General features: G+C 38.8%; 1 protein-coding gene across 8 annotated transcripts; it reads left to right on the top strand.

Moving 5' to 3' along the window:
• The first annotated feature begins 7154 nt into the window (after nt 1-7154).
• LOC125212125 (DUF724 domain-containing protein 7-like) lies at nt 7155-14516 on the top strand. Of its 8 annotated transcripts, none has more exons than XM_048112193.2 (9): nt 7155-7803; nt 8405-8818; nt 9809-10183; nt 10965-11088; nt 11164-11399; nt 12258-12354; nt 12475-12795; nt 12928-13083; nt 13154-14516. In XM_048112193.2, the coding sequence occupies exons 1-9, from the start codon at nt 7282-7284 to the stop codon at nt 14278-14280; spliced, it is 3372 nt and encodes a 1123-aa protein (XP_047968150.1). In that variant the 5' UTR covers nt 7155-7281; the 3' UTR covers nt 14281-14516. The 8 variants fall into 8 exon arrangements, with proteins under 8 accessions (XP_047968150.1, XP_047968152.1, XP_047968149.1 ...); XM_048112195.2 differs by having other exon boundaries at nt 7156-7803; nt 11173-11399; XM_048112192.2 differs by having other exon boundaries at nt 7156-7803; nt 10962-11088.
• Nucleotides 14517-15077: the final 561 nt, after the last annotated feature.

The following is a 15077-nucleotide window of genomic DNA, read 5'->3' as shown; positions in this document are numbered from 1 at the left end:
TCATTTTTAATGCGAAGTGATGTTAGAGCACCCACTATAGGGGCGGCGCGCCGGCCGCCCCCTTCCCGGCTTAGCCGCGGCGGGCTATAGCTGGAGTGGCGTCCGCCCCGGGGGCGGACGAATTGGCTGGGGCGGACGGAAGATCGCCGGCTTTGCGGCGAGGACGGGCCGCTGGAGAGAGAAAAGCGGCGGCCGCCGCGCCTACCTATTGCGCGACGACACCGCCGCGGCGGTCCGCCGGATTTTCCTTTTTTTTTTTTTTTTTTAATTCGAATTTTTATTTAATTTGTTGGCTTATTTAAATAAATACCCACCAATTTGTCTTCCACTCCACACCCATTTTCACTCCACCCCCAATTTCACAGCCCTAGATTTTACCGAGATACACGGGAGAGACGAAGATTCACTCGGCACGGAAGAATCGGGATACGGATACTATCCTTCTTCCCAGCCATCTCAGCTGTGGGGATCGAGTCCCACCCCCCGGGGATCGAGTCCCAGTCCCCCTCCATTCCAGTCGTGGTCACCGACATCCCCGCCGTGGCAACAAAGCCAATATCGGAGTCAATCTTCTCATCAGAGGAATTTGGGTCGTTCGGTATTTGGAGATTATCGACCCACTATGGACTCGCCCAACCATCCGCGGCCGGATACCCCTTCTCACTCTTACCAGGGCACCCAAACTCCTTTGTCAGATTTCGATAGGTTCACACTGGAGCAGATGATGGGGCTGATGAGTCCGGGCCTACCGAAGAACCCGCCGATGAGATCTTCCGGCGGGCGGTGGTGGGAGGGGCGGCGGCAACGACGGTGGGGGGAGAGGCGGCGGCGACGGCGGTGGGGGAGAGGCGGCGGCGGCGACGGCGGTGGGTGGCGGGCCGGCGGCGACGGCGACGGGGATGGCAGCAGCAGCGGCGGTAGCGATTCGGCGGTAACAAGTCGGGCCGTGCACTACACCAAAGACGAGTCGGTTGCTGTGGCGAGGGCATGGGATGCCGTCACATCCGACCACTGTGTTGGCACCGATCAGACCGAGATTGGCTTTTGGAAGCGCGTTTTGTTGACCTACAATGAGTTCAAGCCGAGAGGCGCCAAACCGCGTGACGCGGAACAGATCCGGAAAAAGTTTGGGAGGATTCTGACACCCACCAGGAAGTTCGCGGGCATCTACGGCAACAACCTTATCAACGCTGAGAGTGGCCGCAACGAAGCCGACGTGAAGGCTCTCTCTGTGTCCCAATACAACGCGCTATATAAGCCTAAGTTCAACCACTGGGAGGAGTTTCGCGTTCTCGAGAACTGCCCGAAATTCAAGGCCATCTGTGCAGAGGAGACTGAAGGTCACGGGGCGAAGCGCAATAGACGCAACAGAGCCGGGAACTACAGCAGCAGCAGCGGCGGACATTCAATCGACCTCAACGACGCCCAAGCAGAGGAGCCCTCTGATACACACACCAGGCGCTCACGCCCTCCGGGGCAGAAGGCCAGTATCCGCAGCGCCCGGATGTCTGCAGGTTCCTCCCGCTACTCGGCGGCCGCGTCTGGATCGCGGGGCGCGCAGGCGCCTTCTGGAGCTCAGTCCGTGGACCATGGGGCCCATGTGGTCTTGAACAGGAACCTGAATGTGCAGTTGATGAAACAACTGCAAGATAACTACCGTTTCTACGAGTCGGCCACCGACCCGATCACCAAGTCGATATACTATGAGCTGATGTGTAGGATCAGAGAGGAGCTGGGGCTGACTGGTCCAGGGGCGACACTTGGGGCGCCGGGGGCAGGGGCGGCGGCGCCGGAGGGAGTGGGCGACCAAGATGAGGCAGAGGTTTCCGACTCCACCACCGAGTAGATGGTGGCGGTGTTTTTATTTGTTTTTGTATGTTTTTTTTTTTTAAATGTTCGTTGTGTAATTTTTCGGTATCCATGAATACAACGAATATTTGGTCTCATCGCACTTTTTAATTTTATTATTATCTCGTTCTCTTATTATTTATAGTCCGATAATTTTAATTGTAATTGAATTAAAATATACAACAAAAACAATAAAGTGAAATTTGTCCACTAAAAAGTGTCCACTATTGCTGCGGACACTTTTTTTTGTGGCCGTGGACAAATAAAATGGGGCTATGGACAAAAAAAAAAGTTGTACACCAAAAGTTGTCCACCTATAGTGGATGCTCTTACATGGATGGAGGTTACTTGGAAGTATTCAATGGTACACAGGTGGTTGGGGAAAACTTGTCACTTTTGTCATCGATATTATAAAGAGTAAATAACAAAATTAGTTCTGAACATATGTACATTTTATGATTTTAGTATATTATATTTTAGAGGGAACATCTTTTTAGATCCACGAACTTTGCTAAAGTATCATTTTAGATCCGTGAATTTTGATAATATCATTTTAAGTCCGTGAACTACAAGTTAATATCATTTGAGGTATTTTGAACTTTTTTCGGATGAAAATGCCCTTAAGGCCTTCAAAGGGCAATTTGGACAATTCTTTCGCTACTATTTAATTCAGTTACCATCCAAATTGAATTTAAATATAATTAAAATTTGCCGTAAAAAGTGTGTTAGTTTTTCAATTATTAGATGACTAATTATTTAATGATAGTGAATTGGGACTTGATACTTTATTTTATTTTTTCAATCTAAACTGCATTTTAATAACTTACTATAGGTGATGTGTGAATTCTATTAAGTTTATTTTTTTGAAATTAGATAGCTACTACTACCTCCGTCCACCAAAATTTGTCCCACTTTGACCCGGCACGGGTTTTAAAAAATGTAATGAACAGTGAGTTGAAAAAGTTAGTGAATTGTGGGTCTCTACTTTTATATATTAGTTTTATAATAAAATGTGAGTAGGAATGAGTTGGTGGAATATGTGGTCCACTACCAAAAATGGTAAAAGTGAAATATGACAAATTTTGGTGGACGGAGGTAGTAATTTGGATTGTCATTCGGAGGTGAATTTCAAAATGGAGATCAATTAACATCTAAATTGAATTTAAATATAAAAATTTGCCGTTAAAAATTGTTGGATTCCATGTCTCTGATGCAAGATGATTGGCGAAAGAATTATCCAAATTGACCTTTGAAGGTCTTAAGGGTATTTTCGTCCAAAAAAAATTCAAAATACCTCAAATGATATTAACCTGTAGTTGATGGACCTAAAATGATATTTTCAAAGTTCACGGACCTAAAATGATACTTTGGCAAAGTTCGTGGACCTAAAAAGATGTTCCCTCTATATTTTATCTTTTGAATTTTTGCATTTTGAACATTTCAACTCGAATCACAATTAGTCTTGTACTAACAATTCCATCAATTTTTAAACGGTTTTAACCCGATTTTGACCGATTTTTAAATGGTTTTAACCCGAATGGGACTGTTGAGACCATCAAAATCGGGTTAAAACAGTTTAGAAATTGTGATCCGAGTTGAAATGTTCATGATGCAAAAATTCAATAGATAGAATATAAGACCAAATCATAAAATGGACATATGTTCAGGACCAGTTTTGACCTTTACTCTCTAAATTACTGCCTATGCGTAGTTTTGTCATCGAGCTTACTAATTAAATTAAGTTTAAATTTATTTTTAGCTCAAATAAATAAAAACTTATGTCGCTATCGAAATTAAAATTGATCTCTCAGTTTGATGCTAAATTACAAATGATTTGAACTACCTTCTTTATCAAATACTCCCCCCGTCCCAATTTAAGAGTGTCAATTAGTTATGGCACGAATTTTAAGAAATTAGTGGAGTGTGTAATAAATGAAGTGAGATGGTGGAGTGGATAATAAATGAAGTGAGTTGGTGGAAAGTGAGATGCTTTGACTTTTGGAATTTTCTTTTTGTTTTTTAGTTTATTTTTATGTTGATAATGACATTTGGGTGTAATTTTGATGAATAATGGGGTAAAATTTTATGTCCAAATACGGAAGATTCTAAATGTGACTCCTAAACTGGGACAGACTTTTATGGCAAAAATGTGACTCTTAAACTGAGACGGAGGGAGTAAGTATTTTATAGCGTTTAACATATTCAATAGTGTTAATTAATTAAATATTATTGAGTACAAATTCATCCCACATCGGGAGTTTGAGGAAAGTTGGAAGGTGTATATAATTTTTGTCCAACTCCAATTAGTTTGAAGCCTTCCAAAAATAAATCCGTGCGAATTTAACCCAAAGCAGACAATATTAAATGTCTATTGTAGTCGACAATCCGAACAAATATGTTGCTAGTTTAATTTAAGTAACTTTATTTTACCAAGATTTGTCTAGTTCTAATGCGTACATTTATTGAGCATAAATAAATCTAAATGAGAACGGTTCATGTACAACAAAACTTAGTGTTAAACGCATCGATGTGATATAATCCAGAAAGGATCACCTAATCCAGATCCTAATACATTTCCTACTCCATCCCTTACAAATATGATAGTGGACTCCATCGTTATATTTTATGTTTGTGAGAGGTGGAGTAGGAAATGTATTAGATTCCGGATAAGGTGATCCTTTCCTAATATTAATCAAACCAATCAAACCGACTTCTCTCGTGTGACACAATTTAATTTAATAACAATCCTAACATGATTAGCCATAGTCAAAATTTACTATTATTGCATTAGATATTTGTATGAATCAGTTTACGAAAAACTCTCATCTATTGACAAATCAAGTAGGGAAATTGGTCTCTAAAATCATGAACTTTACCTAAAATTTGGTATTTCCCATAAACTTTGAAATTGGTATATAATATCACAAACTTTGCATTTTGTTTGGTATTTCCCAAACTCACTCAAATAAGATATTTTCATCAAAATCTTATTTAACGTAGGCAACCGTGATATGTTTTATAATATTTTGAACCACTTTTTAAGTTCATAACATGTAGGATAAAAAGTTACGTTGAAAATCACGTTGATTTAATTGTGTGAAGTATGATGAAAAAGCCTCGTAAGTTAGTCAAATATAGTAATAGACATGCCGTGGGAAATACCAAACAAAATGCAAAGTTCGTGATATTATATACCAATTTCAAAATTAATGAGAAATACCAAATTTTATGCAAAGTTCATGATTTTAGAGACCAATTTCCCAATCAAGTAATAGAAAATTAATGACGTATGGACAATGTTACGTGCATTAACTAGAAATCACAATTTGCTAGATATTTTCTTTTAGTAATCAACATGATGTACTTATCTTATTGTAGTCATTTCATTGGTACACAGTGTATTCGTCATCTCAGATTATAAGACTTTAAGCTTGATACTACAATCTTTGGTGATAGATAGTCCATTTCCTATCTATATTGTGAATATTAATTTACTTGTACAAGAAATTGGGAAAGAGATCAATCAGTGACGACACGATCCTCATTTAATGTTCTACGCAAAATATTTTTGGACTTTTGTTGTTCCATATATAATTTAAAGACAAAATATTATGTCCTGAAAATATTTATTTTCATAAAATTAAGACATACGCAGTGTACGTAGGTGTGTGGTGCGTGCAATGTAACGTGTAATTTGTGTGCATCGTGGGTGGAATATGTAGAGTGTATGTAACATGTGAACATGTGAGTGTAGTGTTTGTTGTGTACTACTAGTACTTAATTAGTTTCCAGTATATTTAATTTCATTTATACCGTAACTAATTAGTATTCTCTAATTAAGATTAAATCCTAACCTAATAGCCATTAGATTAGAAGATCTGGTGGTTGAAATAATAACATATGAATTATATTTTTAATTAAGAAAATTAATAAATAAAATTAGAGGGTATTAATGTCAATTCCCTCTTATTAAAATCATCTTAAAACTTTAAATTTATGTAACTCTCTCGATTTAAATTATTTTTTCACAAAAAATATATCAAATTAAAGATAATTTTATAAGGATTCCAACGAGATCTCAATTGCATATGTTCCGATGACGTTCAGATGATGAAATTTGATATTTTTTATTTTAGTTTTCGTAAATGTTGATAACCAGATTTTTATCAACAAATATATCAAAAAATCTCAATAAAACCATGTAAAAATCTCAATAAATATGTGTTAATATTTTCTTGTACTAGTGTTGATATTCTTATGTCAGATTGTTGATATTTGTAATACACTATGTTGATATAAAAAACATTCACGAAAATTATCATATGATAACATAATGACAATATTACTCTTTTGTTGATATTTTGTCTACTATTTATTGAGATTCGTAAGATTTAATCTCATCCACTCATTTTAAAATCTAAGGGTGAAGATTTGGTCTTGATTTTGGATTAAGGTGCTATAAGCATTAGAATACGACCCCTATCATCTATACTTATCAAATTTAAGAATACAATCAATTATCTCTTATAGAAATATGTTATATTTTATTTTTCGCTCGTCACATAGAAATAGAGTACAACCACATTTATAGATACATTTTCTACCCATCTCTTACTTTTTCATTTAGGAGCTCCACCATCCACCGACACTAATTCAACTACATTTCCTCATTCTTTCTTTATTTATCAATTATGTATTGAACCATATCATCCTCAAATACATATCTCTATAGAAATAAGATATTTCTTATCTTCATTCCATATATCTCACAGTTAACAATTGTGTCTAAAAATATGGCAAAATCATATCTATAAATACTCCCTCTGTCCCACTAGAAATGAAACATTTTCCTTTTTGGGTTGTCTTTCTTAAAATAAAAATAACTTTATCTATACTTTTCTCTCTCTTCTTTAACTCACAAAACAACACTACATAAAATCTTGTGCCGAAAAGCAAACGTTTCATATTTATTGGGACGGAGGGAATAATACATTTCCTCATCGAAATGGTCGTTCTAGACCATTGGCCAAGCTATTGGACTGGCCTAACTCAAACCTCCATTGGACCTAAAATGAATAAATAGGTAGGATTTATGCTTCGAACTTACCATTAATTCAACCACACAAGTAAAAAATCACAAAGAGGGCATTTTTGTATGTAGTTTGAGCCAGTAATTTTTCAGCAACACATCTTAACCTAATATAACAATGAAGTAACTACATTAGTTTACAATAAATAACACCAAGCATCACATGATGCGAAACTGAGCAAAAAATGATCAGCAACATTTAATTTGGAAGACACGATTATTAAAGCTTTAATCGAAAGGGGGAAAGTTTGGTCATCAGTCTGGAAAATGGGAATTTCAAAAAACCCTAGCGCTTTCCACTTCTTCCATTTTGGTGTCCACACATCTACTCTCTCCCTCCAACAATGGACGACGCTGCCGATGCTCTGTTCGAACTAGCCCCCACGCCCCACTCCCACCGCCGCCCCGGCCGCCGCCGCCTCCACCACTTCCCCATCGGCTCAATCGTCGAGGTACGCACCGACGAGGAGGATTTCAAGGGCGTCTACTTCTCCGCAACCGTCCTCCCGCCGCCCAATTCCCCGAAGAAGACCGGCCGCAAGAGATCCAGGAAGCTCTACGTCGAGTACCACAACCTGCTCGCGCACGAGGACGGCTCGGATCGGCTGAGGGAGCACATTGACGCCTCCTGCGTCAGGCCTACGCCGCCGCAGCACGACCCTGGCAAGGGATTTGATCTCGACGACGTCGTCGACGCCTTCTACAAGGACGGCTGGTGGACCGGCATCATCAGCCGGGTGGTTGCCGAAGGCGAGAGGTATACCGTGACGTTTCATAACCCCCCTGATGAGCTCGAGTTTGGGATTGGAGAGCTGAGGTTGCACTGCGATTGGGTGAACGGGAATTGGGTTCGTCCTCAGAAACAGGTTTAGTGAAAAAATCCATCTCGATTTTGTCTTTAATTCTCGTTTTCTTTTGAATTGTGTGGAAATTTGGTTTGCAATTTTGTGGTTGCATGTACATATGTGGTTGATTGGGCGTGTTTTCAATTTCTCTTTAATTGTACACATCTTTTAAATTGTGTGGATATTTAGTTTGCAATTTCGTGGTTGCATGTACATATGTGGTTGGTTGGGCGTGGTTTTAGTTTCACTTTAATTGTATACATCTTTTAAATTGTGTGGATATTTAATTTGCAATTTTCCGGTTGCATGTACATATGTGGTTGATTAGGTGTGTATTTTTCTTATGATCTTGCCTTACATTGCTGGTCTCATAGGATGCATTTCCTTTTTACTGTCTTTGGATTGTATTTTTGGACTTTTGGTTATTGGCGCTAGTAGTAAGTTGCACGGCTGTTTGCTCTCTGTCTTGGTTTGTTTGGGTGATCATAATTTTCATGTTTCAACCTGAAAATTGGTTTTAGTTAAAACCCTTGAGTTTGGTGGTAATTGGTATAAGGCGATGTTTGCTGCGATTATCATTACTGATGTTCTGTTTCTTTTTTCGTCTTGTAATTGTGCGAAGAATATAGCAGGATTGATGTTTGATGTTGGAAGGAAGGTGGAGGTGTCATTTGACAGAGAAGATTTTCAGGATGCTTGGTTCCCAGCCACAATTCGTGAAGACCTGGGGAATCAGACATTTTTGGTAGAGTACAATAGTGTAAACCCTGATAGCCATGGTTCCACTAAAGCTAGTGTTGATTCTTTGCACATCAGGCCTTGCCCACCACTTCTCAAAGATAAAAATTTTATTTTATTGGAAAAAGTGGATGCGTTCTTTGACTTTGGCTGGTGGAATGGGATAATTACAAAGGAGCTTGAGAGCAGTAGGTACCTTGTTTTCTTTAAGCAAATGAAATGCGAGAAAGAATTCAATCAGTCAGAATTGAGACCTCACATGGATTGGAAAGATGGCAAATGGTTCACTTCTGCCCAGGTTTTATCTACTCTCTTGAAAAAGCTCTCCTTAATTGGTTATACTATTTATTTTCTTTTTGTTGTTTTTGAATGAATTCCATATAATTATACCATGCTTTTATTTTCATCACTGTTACTGCATCCAGTTTGATGTCACTTTTATGGTTTTGATGTTACATCAACTAATACTCTTGTCTGAGAAAGGAGGCATGACTGCCACTTTTCTTCTTTATTGTGCTTTTGGCACAAGACAAATAGTGCTTCTGATTAATGTTGACCTTTAGGTGTTGATGCTATCTATCTGCAAGTCAAAACTATGTTATTTGAATCTGATTGCCTGACAGTCCACTCTTATGCCTTGAACCGTAGAACGGAGGTGGAGGATGGGATGGAGAGGATTATTATATTACCTTTCTTTGTTGCCTGTTTGCTCTCGTACTCGTTCACTCGTTGTACTTATGTGTATAAAACATTCTTATATGATTTTTAGTACCATAGTCATTTGCTAATTGGATAGTCTACTTTAGTCTAGGTTATGTTATAAGCATGAATATTGAGATTCTACGTACTGTTAGAATCTTGTGAAATGATTTTCGAAGTGTTTATCTTTTGTGTGGACAATACCAAGAGTATTTTGTAGATGGGTTTTGTTTTTCCATTACTACGTGCATTATTTTGGTATCAGAAACTCTTACATACTTTAGTGTATATAGTACATACTACCTCCATCCGCAAAAAATAGACTAATTTTACCATTTTGGGGTGTCTACCAAAATTGGACCAAATCTAAATATGAAAAGTTTTAAAGAAATACTAACCCTACACATCATTCTAAATGTGGACTCCACAATCCACTAACACTACTTCCAACACCTTTTCCCTCCATCTCTCTTACTTTACCAATTGCACATTAAAACTCGTGTCATTTACAACTTTGTCTATTTTTTGTGGACGGAGGTAGTATTTGTTAGTAAGAAGTCTAAGGCTAATTCCTTGGCAATTGTCTCAGGAACCGTCAGTCCCATCCTTAGACGATGGCGTCGGTCAACATCTCACACCTGATAACTCTACTGCCTCTGTCGAAGCTACTCCACTGAGCAATTCAGTCGATGGAGAGGACACTTGTGGTGGAAAAACACACTCATCATTGATACCAAGAAATAATTTCTTTGAGAAATTTGTTCTGGATAAGCAGAAACCGTCCCATGGGTCTTTAGCTTTGGCAAAAAGGAGATATGTATCTGGTTCAGGGGGTGCTCCTTCTCAGCCTTTTAAAAAGCTCAGGGAAGGAAATTTAGTGCTGGCAAATATAAAGGATGTGCATGATGGATCAAATAAAGAGATTTCATGCGGTCCTGAAAGCCCAAAATCTTTAAATAATATGGTAAAATCTGTAGTTCAAACTACGTTGGGTCGTTCTTCCTCTAATCATCTATGGGAAGAGAATGTTGTAAACCATGCCAGCCCTTAGATATTGCATACTCCCTCCGTCTCATAAGAGTATGCACTTTTGGTTGAGCACGAGTTTTAATGCACAATTGGTAAAGTAAGAGAGATAGAAGTGGATAATGGGTCCCACCTCAATAGAGAGAATTTTTTTCCAAAATTAGCAAGTGCATACTCTTGTGAGACGGACTAAAAAGGAAAGACTGCATACTCTTGTGGGACGGATGTCGTATTATTTCTCTTTGATAATGTTGCTATCCATGGTGGCCAAGTTCATAATAATGAATGATGAATAGGCAAAAACATGACTTCTGTTATGTTGTATCACCCGTAATCATAGACATTAATATATTCTTAATGGGTCGAGGTGACTGGACTGTGTGGGCCAAGATGCAATTTACAAACTGTTTTATGGGGATTTACATCTATGTTCTTTCTTACTATATGAAGGACAAGACTAGAACCAACATATATTGTGCACATCTTGAATGTATCTTATGTTGTTGCATTTCCTTCTGTTTAACTTATCAGATGCTTAGTACCGATGTGTTGGTAATATTTTATGAAACTTCAGCTTCAACCAAGTTCAAACTGTAGAACTTCTAGATCATCAAAGTATTGTGAAATTATAACTATGTTGTATTGATTCTGTGCTTCAATGTGTTGCAAGTTATGTTGAATCTTTAGTTTTGATCTGTTACCCTTGAATCACGCAGCAGAGAAAGCAAAGGAACATTCTTACAAAACAAAATGGCAGTGAAAACATTAAATCCACACCCACCACCCTAGGGAAGAGCGCTGCAGAAATGTTGCCATTTGAAAGTTCACAACTTGGTTCTGGAGGTATAAATTCTTTTATGCCCATTTTTCTCAAAAGTTTCCACCAGTACTTTTGTTCAGTTACCAAAGCTGGGAAAGACCTTGCAGAGAAGGAACCGGACACAGCTCGAACTGGAAACACTGAAGAAGGTGCACAATACGAGCATGCAAGACGTGAAGCTGAGCTTCCTATAGTCATAGTCTTGCCATGTGCTGAAGCTGGGAGCTCAGGAAAATCAGGAAGTGACAGGAGTCGACCTTCGAGCAATAAGGGTTTAATTAACTTGGATGATCAGAGACATCAAATCTATGACTTTACAACTGGGAGAATCACGGTGGGTTACAAATATGAAATACAGTAACTTTACATATTATTTTGGTTTGTTGGTTTAATTTTGTTTTCTTGTTAAGAAGTATGTTTGTTCGTTTGTCAGGTATCGATGAATGTTTTTCTTCTATAATTAATGATTGTGATTTAGTATGCTCTTGATTATACAGCCATCTTGTCAGGTATCGTTTGTCAGGTGTTGACAAAATGCTATTGAAATTGATTTGGACAGAGCATGAGCAAAGTTGTGATGAGAATAGTGGTCTCAACCACCGACTGTAAATATGTTATCATACATCTGGTTGAGTCAGAGTATTTTGATGTAAAAAGTACTTCATTTCATCCTAACCACAAGTTTAAAGTGAACCCCCAGTAAATGTGAAAAACACAATCAAAATTGTCCCCTACGGGTTCCTTTTTGTAATGGTTTACTTTCCCTCCATTGTTCTTGACAATCTAGGAAGTCGTTCACTGTCTTAATACTCTGAAGGTACATGCTCATGTGATTCCAGTTTTCACTTCAACCAACCATGTATGAAATTTAGCAATAGGAATATATGATATATCTTGAGAAAGAATAATCTTTTGGGAGAGATTGCTCTACAACCACTGAAACTGTTGAAGAATGTAATATGCTAGACAGTGTTTATGGTGGCATGATGAACTCGGTTGGTCTAAGGTCTCAGTGGAGATGATTTATGTATACTATGGGCAGATCCTATAGTATACCCCCTACCCCTCTTCTATGGGCAATTGGGCATGCCGCTGAGTGGGGGATGTAGGAATGTAGAAGAGAAAATATAGAACATCGAAGATGTCATGAGGCCATTCATTATGCTTATTACTACATATATTCCATGTATAGGATGGCAAGCAATTAGGAATGGACGACGTTAGTGAGAAGAAAAGGAAAGGGAGACCAAAAAGAAACATGGGTGAAAGCACTGGTACTAAGTCTGCAGGTATAAATAATGTCATCCTCTGTGGAGCTCTTCATTTTCTCCATGAAGAAATATAAATATTTTGTTTGCTTTTCCTCCATACATTGCATATTTGCATTAAAGAATGATTTCTTGTTGTAGGAAGTGGTGAGCATGGAGGTCAGAGTTCAGGTGACATCAATTTAAACAGGGTAGATGATGGTTCACAGGGAGTCCATGACATGATGGTGATTGACATCGAGGCCTCGATATCGGATCAGGAGGAGACAGAGCCAAATCAGGAAACAACATCGAATGGCCAGTCTGGTCCTCGGAAAAGAAAAGTGAGAATGACAAAACGAATATTGGCCAGTAAGCATGAGGAGTCTGGTGTAGCAGAGCCAGTCAGGCTGGCAGATAATCGTTTATCCAAGAGAGGACGGAAACAGTTTTCAAGTGGTAGAATTGCAGTCAAAGTTCGAGGTGAGATACTTTTTTGGATTTAAAACTTGACCTCTGGCTTTGTTAGAACTGTTATATGATGATATTTCAGTTTTTATCTCAAGATTCAGAAAAAAGGATGATGTGTATATCTATTGTTTCTTGCTTGTATAGATTCTGCTGGTGCATCTGGAGGCGAATCGGTGGTAATTAACCCCACACTGGATGTAGAGAAAGTCATTGAACCTCAACCCAGCAATGAGTTTGATAATGAGCCGCTTTCAAAATGGATCGAGGAGATGCACGTGTCATCTGTAATTGATGGCTCAAGTAAGCTTACATGTCTACTAGTGTGTTTCTTGCCTTCTCATTCTGACTGGCGATACTATAATTTTTGCAGGATTGCCACCTGCGGACACAGTGATGGTGCCATACACTGAGAATGGTACGACTCAAGTCGACCCTGTTGGGTCTGATGAGGCTAGTGAGATGCAGCCAGAAAGTGGAAGACAATCTTCTGGTTTGGTTGATGGTTTGCCTTCTGACAGCAACATCACTGGTAATGTTACTGATGAAGGCACTCAAAAACAATCAGAAAGTGGAAGACAAAGCATGCCTTCTGGGGAAGAGACTTCTATTGTTTTGCTCGATTTGAACAGTGACCATTGGTCAGAAGACGAAGCACAAGCTTCTTTGACGGTTAATAGAAGTCCCATGATTACTTATCAACCCCTTCAAAGTTCTGTGGAAAACACTCTAGCTATTGTGCTGGATGAGGATATAGAGAAGCGGCCAGAAAGTGAAGCACAAGCTACTCCAACGGTCGATAAAAGCCCAGAAAGTTCCGTCAAAAAGATCATTCATGAGCATTTCGAGGACAATGAAAAGCAGCCAGAAAACAGAACAACACCTGCTGCTTTGGTTAATCAAATGGCCCTAGTACGGAATGAGACAGAAAAGCTGCCTTTTGTGAAAAACACCATTCTTTGGAAAACTATCGAATCCATGCAAGTATTCGAGAGGCTGCCACAGAATCCACATTTCCGACCTTTGCTGAATTTCAAAGAAAGTACACGAGAAGGCATGGCTATAGGCTATATGGTAACATTTTCCAGCATAGTAGAAAGAGCCTCCAAGTTGCAGCTAACTGATCCCGTAAGCATCATGGACGACATAAAAGAGACACTTACAGACTTGGAAACACACGGGTTTGAAGTCAGGCCCATTCAGGACTGCATACACGAGCTGCTCGTTATGAAGGACAAACAAGAAAGGCTTGCAAAAGACGCAGAAACTCTCAACGGACAGCTCACAGATCACAGTGACACGAAAGCCAGACTTGAAAGAGACATCGACGAGATCAACGAGCATATACAGAAGCTGCAGAGGAAGCGGTTGCAAGTGGAGTCCTTGAAAGAAAGGGAGGATGAAGAGATTGCATTCCTGCAGGTTAGGCTGAGGGAAACCAAATACAGCATCAAGACTGTAGAGAGTGATTTTGAAGGTAAAGTTTCTTCTATTTTGTGAAATTTGAGAGGGGCAAAAATTGGTGGTGAAGAAAGTGGCAGTTGTAGGTGATATTGGTAGTAATGCAGAGCTGATGGTTTGTATATTTTTGCTCGTGTAAAGGTGGTAACATCTTTTGGTTAAAAATGTTATGTAGGTGTAGTAGTAGTAAATGTCTTTTGTTGCTGAAAGGAATGATGTAGCACAGGTGATGGGATTATAACTTTATTACTACAACACTACTACTTTCTTATTCATGCGTTTTAGTTTGCCCTGCCTTGGAGTTTTAATTTAAATATCGCATTATGTGTTGCTGGTCACACTGATTACTACTCCCCTTGTTCCACGTCAATAGAGACATTTCATTTTCGGTACTCGTTTTGGAAAAATAATACTTCCTCCGTCCGCAAAAATAGATAAAGTTGTAAATGGCACGGGTTTTGATACTTCCACTATTTATATTAAAACTCGTGTCATATATAATTATGTCAAATTTTAGTGTACGAAGGAAGTATTATTTTTCAAAACGACTTGCAGAAAATGAATGCCCTGGACCAGAGGAGTATGTTATATTCCAAGAAAAATCCCAAGAGAGAGAAAATCGAAAAGAAATGGAAATGAAGGTTGTACGTTGGAAACAACAAATTGTACTAGGACTGTTTTGGACAGTGATTAATGTTTATAAAATCATGAAAAATATATATTGGTGTCAGAGGAATTTATACATTGATTAAAAGCTTATCTTAATAAACACTTTTTAGGAGTTAGAGCGTCTGCAGGAAAAGTGATGAATAACCAATAGCCTAGCACTGAACTAA

The sequence above is a fragment of the Salvia hispanica genome, chromosome 3, assembly GCF_029641045.1.
Source record: "Salvia hispanica isolate PSC_SH4W2 chromosome 3, Shi_PSC_v1, whole genome shotgun sequence".
Classification (NCBI taxonomy): domain Eukaryota; kingdom Viridiplantae; phylum Streptophyta; class Magnoliopsida; order Lamiales; family Lamiaceae; genus Salvia; species Salvia hispanica.
This window is presented reverse-complemented; position numbering and strand designations above follow the sequence as displayed.